General features: G+C 50.5%; 2 protein-coding genes across 4 annotated transcripts; one reads left to right on the forward strand and one right to left on the reverse strand.

The window, feature by feature from the left end:
- The first annotated feature begins 2,541 nt into the window (after positions 1 to 2,541).
- cnih4 (cornichon family member 4) lies at positions 2,542 to 8,565 on the forward strand. The gene is made up of 5 exons (XM_086219280.1): positions 2,542 to 2,670; positions 3,267 to 3,335; positions 3,629 to 3,741; positions 4,460 to 4,600; positions 4,714 to 8,565. Exons 1-5 carry the CDS (start codon positions 2,602 to 2,604, stop codon positions 4,739 to 4,741), a joined length of 420 nt encoding a protein of 139 aa, XP_086075406.1. The 5' UTR covers positions 2,542 to 2,601; the 3' UTR covers positions 4,742 to 8,565.
- Positions 7,625 to 16,068, reverse strand: LOC147253918 (aldehyde dehydrogenase, mitochondrial-like). 3 transcript variants are annotated; one of them, XM_086219277.1, is made up of 13 exons: positions 15,877 to 16,067; positions 14,571 to 14,675; positions 14,270 to 14,410; positions 13,713 to 13,792; positions 13,022 to 13,133; positions 12,096 to 12,224; positions 11,312 to 11,425; positions 10,855 to 10,957; positions 10,256 to 10,440; positions 10,010 to 10,174; positions 9,623 to 9,780; positions 8,621 to 8,735; positions 7,625 to 8,221 (listed from the first exon to the last, which is right to left on the reverse strand). In XM_086219277.1, exons 1-13 carry the CDS (start codon positions 15,991 to 15,993, stop codon positions 8,189 to 8,191), a joined length of 1,557 nt encoding a protein of 518 aa, XP_086075403.1. In that variant the 5' UTR covers positions 15,994 to 16,067; the 3' UTR covers positions 7,625 to 8,188. The 3 variants fall into 3 exon arrangements, with proteins under 3 accessions (XP_086075403.1, XP_086075404.1, XP_086075405.1); XM_086219278.1 differs by lacking the exon at positions 15,877 to 16,067 and adding an exon at positions 14,842 to 14,888 and having other exon boundaries at positions 14,571 to 14,739; XM_086219279.1 differs by lacking the exon at positions 12,096 to 12,224 and having other exon boundaries at positions 15,877 to 16,068.
- Positions 16,069 to 17,368: the final 1,300 nt, after the last annotated feature.

The following is a 17,368-nucleotide window of genomic DNA, read 5'->3' on the forward strand; positions in this document are numbered from 1 at the left end:
GGAAGGGGAGGCAGGGAGAGCAAGCCAGCTTGATGGGGGACTGGATGGTAGACTGGTTCATGGGAGGGGAGGCAGGGAGAGCAAGCCAGCTTGATGGGGGACTGGATGGTAGACTGGTTCATGGAAGGAGAGGCAGGGAGAGCAAGCCAGCTTGATGGGGGACTGGATGGTAGACTGGTTCATGGAAGGGGAGGCAGGGAGAGCAAGCCAGCTTGATGGGGGACTGGATGGTAGACTGGTTCATGGAAGGGGAGGCAGGGAGAGCAAGCCAGCTTGATGGGGGACTGGATGGTAGACTGGTTCATGGAAGGAGAGGCAGGGAGAGCAAGCCAGCTTGATGGGGGACTGGATGGTAGACTGGTTCATGGGAGGGGAGGCAGGGAGAGCAAGCCAGCTTGATGGGGGACTGGATGGTAGACTGGTTCATGGAAGGAGAGGCAGGGAGAGCGAGCCAGCTTGATGGGGGACTGGATGGTAGACTGGTTCATGGAAGGGGAGGCAGGGAGAGCAAGCCAGCTTGATGGGGGACTGGATGGTAGACTGGTTCATGGAAGGGGAGCGCAGGCCAGTGTAACAGTAGGGAATAAGAGGGGGGGGGGGCGATGCAGGCGGCGGTTGGGGCTCTGGTGGATCTGTGGAAACACAGAGAGACTGAGAGGCACCAAGGCCAAACTACAAAGTGCAACAAGTAGTGGTGATGACAGTTCCAAAAATGTGCAGGGAGGAGAGGAGGAGAGAGGGGGAGAGGAGAGGAGAGGAGAGGAGAGGAGAGGAGAGGAGAGGAGAGGAGGAGAGAGGAGAGGAGAGGAGAGGAGGAGAGAGGGGGAGAGGAGGGAAGGGCTCCATGTAACCTGATGTGTCCCCCAGCAGTCTAAGCCTGTAGCAGCATAGCTATCAATGGTTCAGAGCTACCTGAACCAGTCCTAACTGAAGGCTCTGTCATAGAGGAAGGTCTTAAGCCTGGACTTAAACGTAGTTAAAGTGTCTGCCTCTCTGACCCATGGAGAGATGCTGGTTCCACAGTAGAGGAGCCGGTACCTGAAGGCTCTACCTCCCAGTCTGTTTTTATTGATACTGGGAGTCACTAACAGACCTGCATTCTGGGAGCGGAGTGCTCTGGTGGGACAGGAGGGACTAATGAGTTCTTTCAGAGAGGATGGAGCTTTATCATTGAGAGCCTTATAAGTCAGCAGAAGGACTTTGAAGTGGATTCTAGATCCTACAGGAAGGAGAGAAGCTAAAGTGGAGAGATGTGTTCTCTCTTCTTAACTCCTGTCAGAACCCTGGCTGCAGCGTTCTGGACCAGCTGGAGACTCTTTAGGGAGTATTTAGGACATCCTGACAGGAGAGAGTTGCAGTGGTCCAGCCTAGAAGTGATAAATGCATGCACCAGTTTTTCAGCATCACTCTGGGAAAGGATATTCCTAATCTTAGCGATACTTCGCAGATGGAAGAAGGCGGTCCTGGTCACATGATTTATGTGGGAGCTGAAGGAAAGGTCATGGTCAAAAATGACCCCAAGGTTCCTTGCAGTTGTCCTCAGGGTCAGGGTGATGCCATCTAGAGTAGAGATCCGATTCAAGAGTGTGTCCCTGAGGTGTTTAGGTCCAAACACGATTACCTCAGTTTTATCTGAATTTAGCAGTAAGAAGTTAGAGGACATCCAGGATTTCATGTCTTTCAGGCAGTCTAGCAGATTAGTAAACTGGCTTGTGTCGTCTGGCTCCATCGACCAGTAGAGTTGTGTGTCGTCCTCATAACAGTGGAAGTTGATCGAGTGCTTCTGGATTATGTCCCCTAATGGGAGCATGTAAAGAGAATCGGTCCTAAAACTGAACCCTGTGGTCCACCATATGTGACTCTGCTGTACTCTGAATGGTCCTTATTAACATTTACAAACTGAAACCTGTCTGATAAGTTGGACTTCACCCATTTTAGGGCAGGTCCTTAATCCCAATGTCATGGTCTAGTCTCTGTAGCAGGATGCTGTGGTCGATGGTGTCAAATGCAGCACTGAGGTCCAAAAGGACAGAGACGAAACCTCTGTCTGAAGCTATGAGAAGATCATTCGAGACTCTGACCAGTGCTGGTTCAGGACTATGGTGTTCCCTGAATCCAGACTGGAAGGCTTCAAAGAGCTCGTTGCTGTGCAGATGTTCATGTAGCTGCTCCAGGACCAGATGTGGGCCACATCTGGATCAAAAACACACTGAAGCAAGTTTGTTACTTCACTCGCTTCCTGATTAGGTGTTTTGTTTTGGGGTTTGTTTTCTTTTCTGTTTGCCGTTCCTCTGAATCCAGGACCCCCAAAATTGCAAGGGAACATGAGGAAGGAACGGTGGATGCAAAGCCTGTTTCCATTTCCTTGTCTATGAAAACTATTTGTGTTTTTTTTTAATTTCTGCACATTGAATTAGAAAATCGCATCTTCATACATGCACAGCTCCGCGTCCTCCCCTGTGTACGCTGCTTCTGTTGAAACCGTTCATTTAAGTCCAGGCCCCGGCTGTACTGCTTCTCCAGTCCGCTAGATGGCAGTAAGACGGAGAAATAATAGGCATCGCAGCAGCTCCAGACTGACCGGAAAAGGAAAAAAGAAAAATGGACGCGGCAGTGTTCATTCTGTCGCTTGTCGACTGCTGTGCACTGATTTTTCTTGCCGTCTATTTTGTATCCTTTCTGAGGTCGCGGTTTCCTCAATGTGTGGTGCATTTTCCCGGAAGCTGGCGGCTGGCCCAAAGCTCGCGCGAACATTGTCCTGTCAATCATCGATCGCGGATAGGCTAGCTAGCCGGTTAGCCGCCTTGCTACAAGTGTCCATCAGCAGACGGGGGGTAAATGAAGTGAGAGGACCGTTAGCTTGAACCTGCTGCCGCTGCCGAGATATTGTAGTTTAGAGGTCAGTCAGACTCAATCAGGAGCAGGTTCAGGTTCAGGCTCTGGTTCAGGAGTAGGTTCAGGCTCTGGTTCAGTTTCAGGAGTAGCTTCAGGCTCTGATGCAGGTTCAGGCTCTGGTTCAGGAGTAGCTTCAGGCTCTGGTTCAGGTTCAGGTTCAGCAGTAGCTTCAGGCTCGGGTTCAGGTTCAGGAGCAGGTTCAGGTTCAGGCGTGTATTGGCAGCATGTGGCTGAATGTCAAATTATCAGCTTTACCTTGTTGGTCGTCTGCCTCCTCCAGGTGAGGGCGATCTGCAGCTGACAGAAGCAGGTAGGTTGGGTCAGATGTCTCACCTGTCTCACCTGTGACCTCACCTTGACCTTCAGCTCAGATTATCACGCTGTCTGATCTAGAATGTGACTACATCAACGCTAGAGCCTGCTGCTCCAAGCTCAACAAAGTGAGTCGACCGATGCTTCATCTCTCTGATTCTTGTCATTCGTGATGTTTAAATGAAAGATGCGCCTTATTGGACTTTTCCCACATTTTCTGACATGCTGATATCCTGTACTTGCAGAAACACGTTTATTGAGTAGTTAACAATTGTACCACTACTTAATACTTCAAGATGAACCACACACCTTTGATGAAGTAATGCTTCAGTGTCTTTTTGCTTACGAGTTACGATGTAGCTTCTCTGCAGGGGTGTGTAGTGACGCTCTGAGCGCTGATTTTGAACTGTTGTGTGTTCAGTGGGTGATTCCAGAGATGGTGGGCCAGTGTCTCTCCACCATGCTGATGTTGGTCTCCATGCACTGGTTCATCTTCCTGCTCAACCTGCCCGTAGCAGCCTGGAACATTTATAGGTAAACCGTCTGACAGCATTGTTCCTGAGACCAAGAACTGATTCGCCATCAGGCCTGCGTGACATGTAGCAAGTCAGGGGTGAGGCGTGTTTGTAGTCCAACAGGAGGTAGCCATCTCCTGGTTCCATCACCAACAGGAAGTGGTCATCTCCTGGTACCTCCACCAACAGGAAGTGGTCATCTCCTGGTACCTCCACCAACAGGAAGTGGTCATCTCCTGGTTCCTCCCCCAACAGGAAGTGGTCATCTCCTGGTTCCTCCCCCAACAGGAAGTGGTCATCTCCTGGTTCCTCCCCCAGCAGCCAATAGGATCGCTCCATGTGATTGTGGTGATTGAACCAGTAAATCAGCTCTGGTGAACAGAAGTTGATGATCTCCCAGGTTGAGTTCATCAAGATCATCTTCACTAACGAACCCTCTGACGATGCTGGAAGCCTGGATGCTACAGTTAGCTGGGCTAAGCTAACGTTAGCCTGTGAAGGAACTACACCAGGGTCACATGGACCTCTGTAGGCTCCTTTAGACTTGTTAGCATGATGTGGACCGTTTGTCAATCCATTGCCAGTATACCTGTGAGTTTGTGCTGAGGGCTGCAACCGTCCACGCGATCAGTCACTGCTATGATGTCATACAGCCTTTGGTGACCTCAGCAAAGAACCCAGACCTCCATCGTGACCTCAGTGGGTTCAACTGCTCATTGTCACTCATGTTCTTGCAGGTATGTGAAGGTCCCGATGGGGAACATGGGCGTGTTTGACCCCACTGAGATCCACAACCGGGGTCAGCTAAAGTCCCACATGAAGGAGGCCATGATCAAACTGGGCTACCACCTGCTGTGCTTCTTCATTTACCTGTACAGGTACGACCCTCCAATCATCCCTGAATATTTCAGACACTAGCAGAGTTGTGTTGAGGTGCTCCACCAGTCTGTGGCGTGTCTGCTGACTCTCTCTGGCCCTGTTCTCGTTGCAGCATGATACTGGCTCTGATCAACGACTGAAGCGCCGCTCACGCTCGGAACTCAGCCGCCAAATTCCATCCTCCTCCTGTCCCGCTCCTGGACCGTATGCATAAAACCTCTCAGAACGGCAGAGCTTAAAAGTGACCCGTTTACACTTTGGTGCCATCATGACAAAAACAAAAAAAAGCATTCTGCCATAATTACCGCCGTGCTTTAAGGTAACAGAACTTGCTTGTGGCGTCGGTGCATCACCTCCAGCACCAGAGGTTTCCTGGTCATTAGAATATCAGGTGGAAAACGATGCACCGCTTGAGCCTTACGACCACCAGCATCGACTCCAGTGTTCAGCTGTCAGTGTTCAGGTGTGTAGCCGCAGGTGAGCCTGAGACCAGGCTTGTCCACGCCGGCTGGACGACCTCTGACCCCTGAGTCCACGCGGCCACCAGCAGCTGCTGCTGTCAGCTTATGGTCAAATACACACGTCAACTGAGTACATGCGTGTCATCTTATCTTTTTGAACAAGTTTTAACCACCCAAGTGAGGACATTTCTATAATTGTGAAAACTTTACTGCCCAGTCTGAGGGTTTTAGTGGGTGGACTGGTATTTTATGGCTGGCGCTGGTATTTGGGGAGCAGGCCGGTCAATGGCAGATGATATCCCAGCAGCCACTGTTAAGACACGTCCAGACTCCTGTTAGATTTCCACTGCAGCCACGTCTGTCAGTCTGTCCTTTCACGCCGTCTGTCACTCACACCTGGTGGAAGTCAGCTCGCTCTGATTGGCCCTTCAGACATCGGCCTCATCACTCACTCGTGCCTTCTCCTCTCTCCCTCCGCGAGCCGACTTACTCTCTAGTTCTGCTGGGGTTCTGAGGGCCCGTCACTGCCGCTCGTGCTGCGGTCAAGTGTGGCACCCTCATCAGTCTGGTTCTGTGTGGGGTCGTGTGTGTCTGAGGAGTCCAGCTGCAGCCGCTCTCAGCTGCCTCACACACACACACACACACACTCTTGTACTTAGATCTTTGTGAGGTCTTTCATTGACGTAACACATTCACTAGCCCCTCCTCCTAACCATCTCAACTGACTGCCTGACCCTAAACCTAACCAGAACCTGACCCTAACCGTGACCCTAAACCTAACCAGAACTTGACCCTAAACCTAACAGGACCTGATTCTAACCTTGAACCTAAACCCAAGTCTTGACCTTCAAACGGCCCACTGAAGATGTGAGGACCGGCTAAAATGTCCTCATTTTCCAAAAATGTCCTCACTCTGTTGGTTAAATACGTATTCTAGTCCTCACTATGTAGCAAGTACAAGAACACACACACACTCCGTGATGTACTTGAACGTGTCTTCACCTGTAGAGTATGTAGTTATGTCCACGGCATGACCCCCCAGGAGTCTCTACTGAGAAGCAGGTCCAGCGTATCCCAGCTGTCCTTCTGTAACTGTGACAGCAGTTATCAAGGCACCATCTCAGCATGTCCATGGGTGGGGCCAGCACTTGATGACACGTACAGGGGGAGGTGGAGAGCTGCATATTTCACTCAAGAGAACGATAACCCTTCACAAATATGAGGAATGTAAATCCCTAATACACAGCTGCTGAACACACACACACACACACACACCCGTCATGGGCGGCGCTTGTATATTGTTTGACCTGTATATTTTCAACGAGTCTGCCCCAGAGGCCGTTTCGTCTGTAGCGTATGTTGCCATGGTGATACACAGCTTTGAGAAGTCCCCCACGTCATCGTTCAGAAAGTCCTGAGTTGATCCTGCGGTTCTCAGGCTTGCCGTTCCGGCGCCAACGCTCCTTTTGCTTGGCAGTTGAACGAACATACACAGCGTAACTGGTGGAAGTACAAAAGGGTGACAAATGCAGAACTTGGAGGTTTGTGGTGGTATTCAAGTGTAAACTGTTGCCATGGTGACAGCTGGATCACCAATCCTGATCTGAGACTTTTATGCATACAGGCTGGGCCAGGCTTCCGGCATCACACTCTCATCACTGACCAGCAGCTGCTGCTCCACCCCCTTCAGTCGCACGCCGATAAACAGGACTCTTTTCATTATGCTCAAACATGATTGGTCGGTCAGAGTGGGCATCACGCCCACGCGGGCCAGTCGTCTGGGGATCGGCGCTGGAGAGTCGGTGTTTCGTCGTGACTGTGTTGTGCATTGGGAAGAGCTGAGATGTAAACTGGCTGTTGTTGCTCTTGTGTTTACTGACTGACTTGAAGAGACGCCAGGCAGCTGGCGCGACTCCTCCCAGGGACGAGGGCGCCTGCGTCCTCACGAGTCCTGACCTGCTCCGCATTATGAAAGCTGTCTGGCTCACTGTCTGATGCAGTGTTTTATTTTTAGAGAGATTTGGGGTTTCATAAATAAAACGGAAATTCAACTGTCTTGTTATTTCAGACATTTTAAATTGGGTGACACCGAGTACCAGGAACACGTTCAGGGACACTTGGAAAAATCTGAATAGACAAAAACGTTTGTGGTTGAATTCACGTCCAAGTCGGCCGTGTTCACGCCAGGGTCGACCACGGCTGCTGAGTGGTCCGAGTCAGGTGGACTCCTGCCTTCATTCAGCAGAAAGAAGTCTCACATTTGCAATATTGGAGTCATTTGAATGTCAGGTGCTTTCAGTCAAACAAGCTAAAGATCCCAAAAATACGAGGTACAAGAGACAGTGAACTGAGCCATTCTTGGTGCCGACCCCCAACCTGGACGTCCTGGCTCTGATGCTCGTGTCCCCGTTTTCAGATTCAAAGTCTGTGTTCCGAAATCTTGATTTTAAAGTTGCTTGAATCTGAAGTTGTCAAATGTAGAAACGTAAAAAGGACAAGCTACTCGTGGTAGCTCCAGTTTGTTCCTGAGTAAATTTATCCTGGGAATAAACTACAATTGGGCACAGGAAGCTTGCGATGCTTTTATTTGTTAAATTAGAAATCAGCAGAAAAAAAGAGATTGCAAGAATTATTTTCAATTTAAAGTCGTGTGGACAATATCTGAAGGAAGATGTAGAGGAGTTCTCTGTTCTCTGGCCTGTCAGACCTTGTCAGCAGCCAAATGTTCTCAAAACAACTCTCGTCACTCTGGTCTTCAAAAACATTTCAGAGGTTCGTTTCAGCGCATAGAAGAGGAGAGCCGGCCGCGTCGTCCGCTCGCCCCTCAGCCACGGCCGCATGGACGGGCAGGTTGACGCCAGGAGCTTCATGGGCTCAGGTGTTCATATGCGCTGCTCACTGAAAATTTTTATTTTGTGCCTTTAAGCAGGATGTGACATCACTATTCTATGATGCGTCTTCCTCTCAAACTGAACTGACTCATATTAGCATGTTCTGGAATTTGTGATGCGAGAGAAACAAAGTAGAACTTAAAATGTTTTGCTTCGTATTCTACTGAACCCCAGAGACACAGGACTACTTAGCGAAGTGTTTCCGTAAAGCCAGATGCACGCGTGGAGGGGATCTTTAGGAGTTCTTCTGTGGAACCTTGATGGTCACCTGAGAACACAGACACAAGGACGACTTACTCAGGAGAACCGCATCAGAATTCATGGCTCAAGTAGGGCTGGGCGATAAACTGAATACTGCAGGTGAGATGGAGCCAGCGACCCATCAGACCCCAGCAGTCAGGACCTGGATGTGGGGGTTTGCCACCCAATGGAAGGATCATACTTTTGGTCAGCAACAGGGAACCGGGCCTCATCAGTTTCACATTCAAGATTTCAGACTTTATTTCTTGATGCTATCTAATTGGGAGTGTTTCATTTTTGGGGGGGGATTTTTTTCATGATTTTCCTCATGAAATTTAAAATGTATTCAGGTATATCACCATATGTTAACTATGAAGAAGAAAGTGCACGGTCGTTCATGTTGTTTGGTCTTTGTTGTCGTGGTTACCGTTTTGACTTCAGTGTAGTTTTCCAGACCGTATTCTCCCAGTTCCCGGCCGTTTCCTGAAGCCTTGTAACCTCCAAATGGCGCCTGGGCCCCAAACACATCATAACAGTTGATCCTGGGGGGGGGGCAGAGAGAGAGAGAGATTAGAATGATGCAACGTTCAGTGGATCCAGATTGAACCATACAAGGAATTCATAACTGAGGGGCTGCATCAGAGGTCCTAACACACACACACACACACACACACACACACACACACACCTGAGCATCGTATGTGTAGAACTTAGACGAATCTTTTAGCAGAGGCTGAATATAAAATTACAATATAAAATACTACATCCCCATGTCTTCATTCATACATGCTCACATGAGCTGAGAATTCTGTGTTTCACTGGAAATACACACTGAAGAGCATGTGAACGCTGGCGTGTTCAAAGATGTCCTGAAGCGTGTTTGTAGCCCACTGACAAACCTCTTCGGCGGTTTAGTTTGTCAGGAACACGCCCAGGAACAGACCTGGTCTGCACCCTCTGGATGTCAGTCTTTTCTGCTTGTAGTTACTAACTGATTAACCTGGTAAGTCAACTATTTAATGCCAGTGAGACATGAGTTGATGTGTTGACGGACACGACTGGCGTGTGATGGCACTAAATACAAACGGTTGAAACTGAAGTCGTGCGTGTCTTCATTTGCAGGCAGAGCAGGGCGGTGAGGTCCGATCACAGTGACGTGATCACACACGCGTGATCCATCATGTGACGATCACGCGTCGTGAGATCCATCACACGTGATGCATCATGCGTCACGTGATGCATCACATCAGAACCGATGCCATTTAGCAGGTGTCCACAGAGCCTCGGTACTTTAGGGTTTAGTTGCTAGCCAGTGCTGTGTGGTAAACCAGGGCAGCTGTGACCAGAGGTTCCAGGTCCAGTTAGCGGTGCCGGGTTCAGTCATGAATATTAGAAGCATCCATAAGGAGACTAATAACATCAGTCCTACCAGACTGTGCCAGCACGCAGTCCGCTGGAGATGTAGTTTGCTTTATCAATGTCCTTGGTGAAGACAGCTGCTGCCAGACCATATTTGGAGTCGTTGGCTCTCTCCAGCACCTCCTCCAGGGTCTTGAATTTCAAGATCTGCATCACTGGACCAAAGATCTGCAAGAGAAACACGACAGAACCACAATCTTCATCCAGTTTCATCTTCAGGTTGTGGGGGAGGAGGTGGCAGCGGCGGGTGGGGTCATCGTCACTGCACCCCGTACCAGAGCCCAGGAGGTCCACACACTAGCAAGAAGCCTGAACAGCCGTAACCCTTAAAATGGCCTCAGAGCAGCAGCACTACTCTGGTAGTAGTGAGGTTCCTGCTCTCCCTCTGCTGTCCTACCTCCTCCCTGGCAATGGTCATGTTGTCCTGGACGTCTCCAAACACAGTCGGCTGGATGAAGTAGCCTCGGTCGGCAGCCACTCCTCCCCCACACATCAGCTTGGCTCCCTCCCTCTTCCCACTGCTGATGTAGCCCAGAATCTTGTTGAACTGCTCCTGATCCACCTGGACACGTCAACACTGGCTGAGTGTGTGTGAATGTGTGTGTATTATCCGAGTGTGTGCATGTGTATGTGTGTGAGCTACCTGAGGTCCCTGCTCGGTCTTTAAATCAAAAGGGTTGCCCACCACTCGTCTGTTGGCCCGTTCAACACTCCGCTCCACAAACTCGTCGTAGATGTCTGCCTGGACGTAGGTCCGCGAGCCGGCGCAGCAGCACTGGCCTTGGTTGAAAAACAGGGCGAAGTGGGACTGTTCCACTGCATCTTCCACTGCAGGGGGAGGACAGAGACCACCTTCAGCCCTCCACTGCACCAGAGCGCTCCTCTGAGTTCAAGAGAGTCACAGAACCCTCCGACACATAGAAAGGGAGGGAGCTGTCTCAGGTAGCCGAGCCCGTCAGTGCTACTGATGCTACTGTTTCGTCTTACACACAGGAAACGTGTGCGATGGGGATTTGTAAGTCCTGAGATACCAGGTCCTGTCTGGAGGACGACATTGAGGGTTAAAGGGTCTTGGTGTTGTTCAGCTAATCTGACCGGCTCTCTCCGGTTTAGGGGGAGCCGTCTTTGTGTAACCCAGCAGTGCTAAGAGCAGGACTGGCAGGTCAATCACAGATACACACAGTAAAAGTAGTAGTACTAGTACAGGGTTTACTGTAGTTCTGGTAACACCAGGTCACGTACTGTTGGCATCAGCCAGGACGATATTGGGACTCTTCCCTCCCAGCTCCAGAGTGACTTTTTTCAGATTACTGGTGCCTGAAGCCTGCTGGATTAGATGACCCACCTGATGGACAGAGACAAGCCAAGACATTCAGGGTTGAAACAGACTGAGGATGAGCTCTTTCTCTCTCTCTCTCTCTCTCTCACACACACACACACACACCCTGACGTGTCCTGCTACATGTGTCAGCCGTGCTTGTCGTCATGGATCATTCTAAGAGATCAGCATCACTAAATCCTACGTGTGTTGTTTTTGAGGCAGCACGTGCTGGATCATTGGTAGAACCGTGGCTCCTCCAGTGGCCCCCAGGTTCTGTCTATTTATTGCTGCCAGGCCCCTGTGGGCACCATCCAGGGGTCAGAATCGTCTCCAGGCTGTGTGTCAGTATTCAGGTACGAGGAGCGTCTACCGTCCTACCTCCGTGGACCCGGTGAAAGCCACCTTGTCAACGTCCATGTGCTTTGCAATGGCGGCACCAGCTGACGGGCCCATGCCTGGCAGGATGTTGACCACGCCCTCAGGAAACCCCACCTGGAAAACAAACACGGCAACTAAAGAAGAAGAAAATGTTCTTGATCATCTTTACTGAACGTCTCTGAACCCCATGACGTCACAGCTGATCTCAAAGGTGCTGAACTGTCCGTCACTGGTGAACGATCGTGTGCAACCAGCACCCGCCTCTGTGGGGGGGCCTGTGGCACACGATCGTTCGCCACATTGACCTCCATTGCAAATGAAAGTCAGTAACGTCTCTGGTGAAATTCACTTTGTTTGTCTTTTATGATTTTAAAGTGAACGTTTCTTCAAAAAGCCCCAACCCTCGCCTCTGCTGGCGTTGACAGCCAAGCAGTTCTGTGAAACAGAACAATGGAGTGTGAAGTGGGGCTGTGAGCGCTGGGCCGCAGCTGCAGAGGCTCAAGGTCTGACCGACATTTACACATCAACCCCTGCCACATCACACAAGCTCATAATACTGAGGCCATAATAGAGGTGGTGTGTGTGTGTGTGTGTGTTGGGGGGGTTGAGAGAGAGAGGGAGGGATTACACAATTCTACAACGAGGCCAATCATGACTCAGCACTTCCTGAGGGGAGAGATTTAATCTGCCATTTAAAAGATTTAAAAGAGCAGAACTCCTGATTTTGCAGTGAAAATGTTCATGGCCACCCCGCTGGTGCTACGGAGCGCAAACGGACCGGTACCTCTTTAATCAGGCTGGCGACGTATAGCGCCGTGAGGGGTGTCTGCTCGGCTACTTTCATCACCACGGTGTTGCCGGTTGCGAGGGCCGGGCCGAGCTTCCAGGCCTGCATCAGCAGAGGGAAGTTCCACTGCAGGAAAGGAGAGACACGGTCAGCTCCGTGTCTGCACACAGGGGATCTGTTCTGAGATCAGACTGAAGAGGCTGCAAACCAGCGGCTTGCACCGGCCACGGGACGTAGTGTTCAAAGCTAACAATGTAGCCATGTGCAAACACTGCCATCGCTGCTGTGGCGGCCTGGATGGCGGCCTGGATGGCTGCCAAAAGCTTCTGGTAAAACTGAAAAAAGCGAGCTGGAGCCTCGCGCAAGGTGCCGGTCTGACACGGCCTTGAGATCAGCTGACACCTGCGCAGCAACAGGTTTGCCTCCTTGTGAATATTTGGTGCCAAGAGGCCTTTAGAGTTTTTTTCCTGGTGATGACATTCCAGGGAACTTAGAATCATGAAGATTTACATCGAGACAGAAGTCATTCACACAGCGCCTGAGGCCCAGGAAGGAGGAAGAGGCGGGACAAAGACAGAAGTGCAGAATTAGTGACAGTTCAGGTGTTTTGGCGGCCAGAGGAAAGCGTGAGTGCAGCCGTGATGAGTTGAGCTGGTCGGAGCGGAGAGCAACACACAGACCAGCGCTTCACCTGAGCTCCGTCACGTTACCACCTGGGAAGACATCATCTCAGGTGAGGTGGAGAATCAGCAACACAAAGAAGCAGATTTCAGGAACATCACATTTTCAAACACGAGTGAGACCTGGCGCTACGTGTGTACTGAGATCAGCTGACCCTCGGCTCCGCCCAGCAGCTTCACCAGAGCAGGTCAGGGTCGATCTGGAGGTTGCAATGATGGTGAAAACCTGAAGGTGTCCCTCACCGGTATGATCTGTCCACAGACTCCAACGGGTTCATGTCTGGTGTAGCAGAAATAATCTCCATCGATAGGGATGGTCTTCCCCTCCCACTTGTCAGCCCAGCCTGCGTAGTACCTGAGCACAACACAACAGCCTTAGACAGGAGCTGCCGCCATCTGACCGATGACATCACACTCAGGGCGGGACACCATCATCAAAGCACTGGTCAGCAGAAACAAGTCAGTGTTACACCCGGCGTCGCACCCATCCTCCTGTGAGGGAGTGAAGCTCACGGACTTCTCTAGAGCGCTGATGTGAACTGAGAGGAATACAGAGAAAATTCCACCACAGCACTGACAGTTAGCATCTCCAATGCTAGCCAGGCTACAGGCGCCTCTTTACCAGAGCCTACCTGGAGAGCCACGCCCACTCAGGTCAGTCATGAGACCGACATTGACCAGCAAATCCTCACAGTGACAGAATCCATGAGCACAAATCAGTGGAGTCAAAGACATTTTTAAATCCTGTATTCAAATGTTGGCCATCTTCTAACGTGGACACGGTTTCTAAATATCCTCAAATTTCCACTTCATTCCTGTTCATTCCAGTGGCAACTTTGAATATTCCCAGAATTCCGTTGCCTCGTGACAGCAGAGCTGCGCCGGCCCCAACAAGTCGCACGTGACGAGTCACGGCCTCACGCGTCGCGGTTACCTGAAACATTTCACCACGTTGGGCAGGTCCACCATGAAGGCGACAGCATACGGCTTCCCGTTGTCAAGGGTCTCCAGTTCCTACGGCGACAGCACAGCGTCAGATGGACATGCAGACGGATACCCTGCAGCTACAAGGTGGGAAGATCCTGGTTGTATAAAGTCAAATGGCGGCGGTCAGCAGAGGCATGCTGGGACTGATGACGAAGCAGCGGCGCTGCACGATGACCTGATGCTGGTATCAGCCGCGTTAGCTAACATGAGACAAGGAGCTGATAAAACGGGGACTCGCCCTGATGGGACTGTCTTTGTCTCACCTGTAATTAGCTCACCCCATTAATGGAGGACACGCCCACTTACCAGGGAACGCCCTGATAAAGGAGCGTTCTGCTGATACACGTGACGCATTCAGATCTCACGGTGAGACTCTCTCTTTGTCTGGGTTGAACAGGTGAGTGTAAATACTGAGGGAAGACGCCACGCACAGCGCCACGCACACATGGCGCCATGGGACAACTTGATACAGTTTGACATATATGGCACTTCCTGACAGCTCACCGCCAAGTAGGCTGCATCCCTCTCGATGGCATCAGCCAGCCGGTTGAGCAGCAGGCCGCGGTGCGAGGCATCCATGCGTCTCCATGGCGACCCCAACCTGAAGGCGTCACGTGCCGCTTTCACCGCCTTGTCCACATCCGCCTGGAACGGTGACACACGCAGTTGTTAGCGCCCTGCACACACCTGAGACTCAGACTGAGTCAGAGCGGCGAACTCTGCTCCTTCTTTGTCTTTGCTGCACTAAAACTCTGCTTCAGCTCTGGTGTCACTGGAGCCACGTGAGTGCGTCCAGTCTGGTTACCTGATCGGCCTCAGCAACTTGACAGATGACCTCACCGGTCGCCGGGTTGATGGTGGGGAAGGTCTTCCTGCTGGCGGCATCCTGCCACTGGTTGTTGATGAACAGCTGGAATATACAGAGGGACCATGAACATCTGCTGAGGTTCCACTTGGCAGCTGACCTGAAACTCCTGAACGTCACGTTTATGAGGACAGAAGATCAGCTGGTGTCACCTGCTGCACCTGATCCCAGGTCAGCCTTCATGGCAGAAGAGCCCAAGTTTAACCCTAACCTGTTAAATCTCTCACTGATGGTGGGCGTCATGTTCGACACTTTCAACACCGGTGCAGTTCCTCCTCTCTCGTTCTTCTCCTCCCTTGTCTGCTTTTACTTTCACTCTCACTCCACTTTTGATCTGGTTTGGTTTGTTTCTGGTCGTCTAACCACGAGTCTCCCGGGTCGCCCTGGTCTTCCTCACACGTTCATATCACACGTTCATTCTGATAAAGACTAGCTTCCACGCCTGTGGGCTGTACCACCAGGACACAGACGGGTCGGGATCGTTTCCCTCTACAGAAGTTTTGTGCTCCAACACAGACGGAGCAGGTCCCTGAGGTTGGAGGTCACACTTGAAGTGAACACAGAGCGAGTTTGAGGAGTAAGTTCAAGTGTGTAAAACAGGAGTTTAATCTTTGGGCAACACGCCAGCCAGAACACAAGGGAACCTTCCTCCTGAGTGAGTGAGAGAGAGAGAGAGAGACAGAGAGACAGCGAGAGAGAGACAGAGAGAGACAGACAGAGAGAGAGACAGAGAGAGTGTGAGAGAGAGACAGAGAAAGAGACAGAGACAGTGAGTGTGAGAGAGAGAGAGACAGAGAGAGAGAGTGTGTGAGAGAGAGACAGAGAGAGTGTGTGAGAGAGAGAGACAGAGAGAGTGTGAGAGAGAGAGACAGACAGAGAGAGAGTTTGTGAGTGTGAGAGACAGAGAGAGAGACAGTGTGTGTGAAAGAGAGAGACGCTGCTGCAGGGCTGACCTGGTTTGACCCGAGCGGGTCTGCAACAGGTACCTGCATGATACTCGTGATATTGCAACAGCGTCCAGTGTCGTTATATAACCCCCCCCCCCCCCCCCCGCCCGGTGTGTCGCAACACTCCAGCACAGATAAGGAGCTCAAGGCTGTCGCGGACTCGTCTGGACCCTGAACCTGAAGCTCGGTTCTCTGGTTCTCCAGGCGGTACCAGCAGCAGCCGCGAGACCCGCAACAGTTCACGCGCCACCGCTCGTCTGCAAGTTAGCAACAAACTTGCTGGCGTACTGACGCGGTACCTTGTTGTAGTGGACCTCCGGTTGCGTGTTCGGTGCCGGGATGGCGGCGGCGGAGAATCGGCACACCGGCAGCGCGTTGAGCCTGTGGACGGTCCGAGAAACCACGGTACGGAGCATGACGCCTCTCCCGGTACACAGACAAGCGCAGCGTCGAGAGCCACAGCGATGCAGGAAGACGAGTCCCCCACCACCCTGGCCCCGCCCACAAGCCGACGGTCCCGCCCAGAAGCGTGGCCCCGCTCATGCATGTACGTCACGTGCTCATTGATGTCAGGTACATTTTTCCGAAAAACATCTTATAAATGATGTACTAAAGAATATAATAGTCTTAATCATGATAATGATAATAAATACAATATAAATCAATAATAATAATTATGGAATATAAATCAATAATTATCAATACAATACACATCAATAATAATAATAATAATAATAATAATAATAACTACAATATAAATCAATAATAATAATAACTACAATGTAAATCAATAATAATAATAAAATATAAATCAATAATTATCAATACAATACACATCAATAATAATAATAATAATAATAATAATAATAACTACAATATAAATCAATAATAATAATAACTACAATGTAAATCAATAATAATAATAAAATATAAATCAATAATTATCAATACAATACACATCAATAATAATAATAATAACTACAATATAAATCAATAATAATCATAAAAACCTTGAGAAGTTATAAAACGATGAACATGGAAATGCTTCATTCACAAGTCAGTGGCTGACAAAACACCTGGACACGCCAGGAGCAAAGCTCCTAACCGGCCGGGCCTCAGCTGGAGCAGACCGGCCGGGCCAGGCTCCACTGGGCCCCCAGCGAGTCTGCCAACCAAACCAAATTAGAAAAATTCACAAGTGTGTAGTTTTGAGTCGTGAAGGCTCAGGTCTGCAGAGGCAGCGTGCACGTCTGTGACGGCTGCCAGCCTCTTCATCTGCGGTCAGATGACACAGACCCGTCTGTGACGCAGACACGTCACGAAATATGAATCAGCAAATAAACCTTTCAGTTCGAGAAGAACGAAATTCAACACAAGAACAAGATTCTTTGACTTTGATATGACGTGCGTGGTTCTGCAGGACTTCTTCTGCATACGCGACATGATGAGCGGTGAGGGAGAGCTGCACCAGATCCGCCCAGCAGGAGGTGAGACCTTCGTGGGAGCTCCCTGTTTCATCCTGGTAACAGATTTTCTGTCATGAACAGGTAGCGCACACACAGAACCGATGATGAACCAGTTCCAGGTCCACTTGGAGGAGGAGGAGCAGGGATTATAAAGACAGGGATGAGATTAAGGTCAGAGGAAGACAGGATGGACAAGGAGTCAGAGGGGTGTCAAAGCAAAGACCCGTGGGGGAGGAGGGATAGGAGGAGGGAGGGTGAGAAGGAGGGAGGGATAGGAGGAGGGTTAGAAGGAGGGATAGGAGGAGGGAGGGTTAGAAGGACGGAG

Source organism: Aulostomus chinensis, chromosome 11 (assembly GCF_037954235.1).
Source record: "Aulostomus chinensis isolate RoL2024-O1b breed Wild chromosome 11, RoL_Achi_v1.0, whole genome shotgun sequence".
Classification (NCBI taxonomy): domain Eukaryota; kingdom Metazoa; phylum Chordata; class Actinopteri; order Syngnathiformes; family Aulostomidae; genus Aulostomus; species Aulostomus chinensis.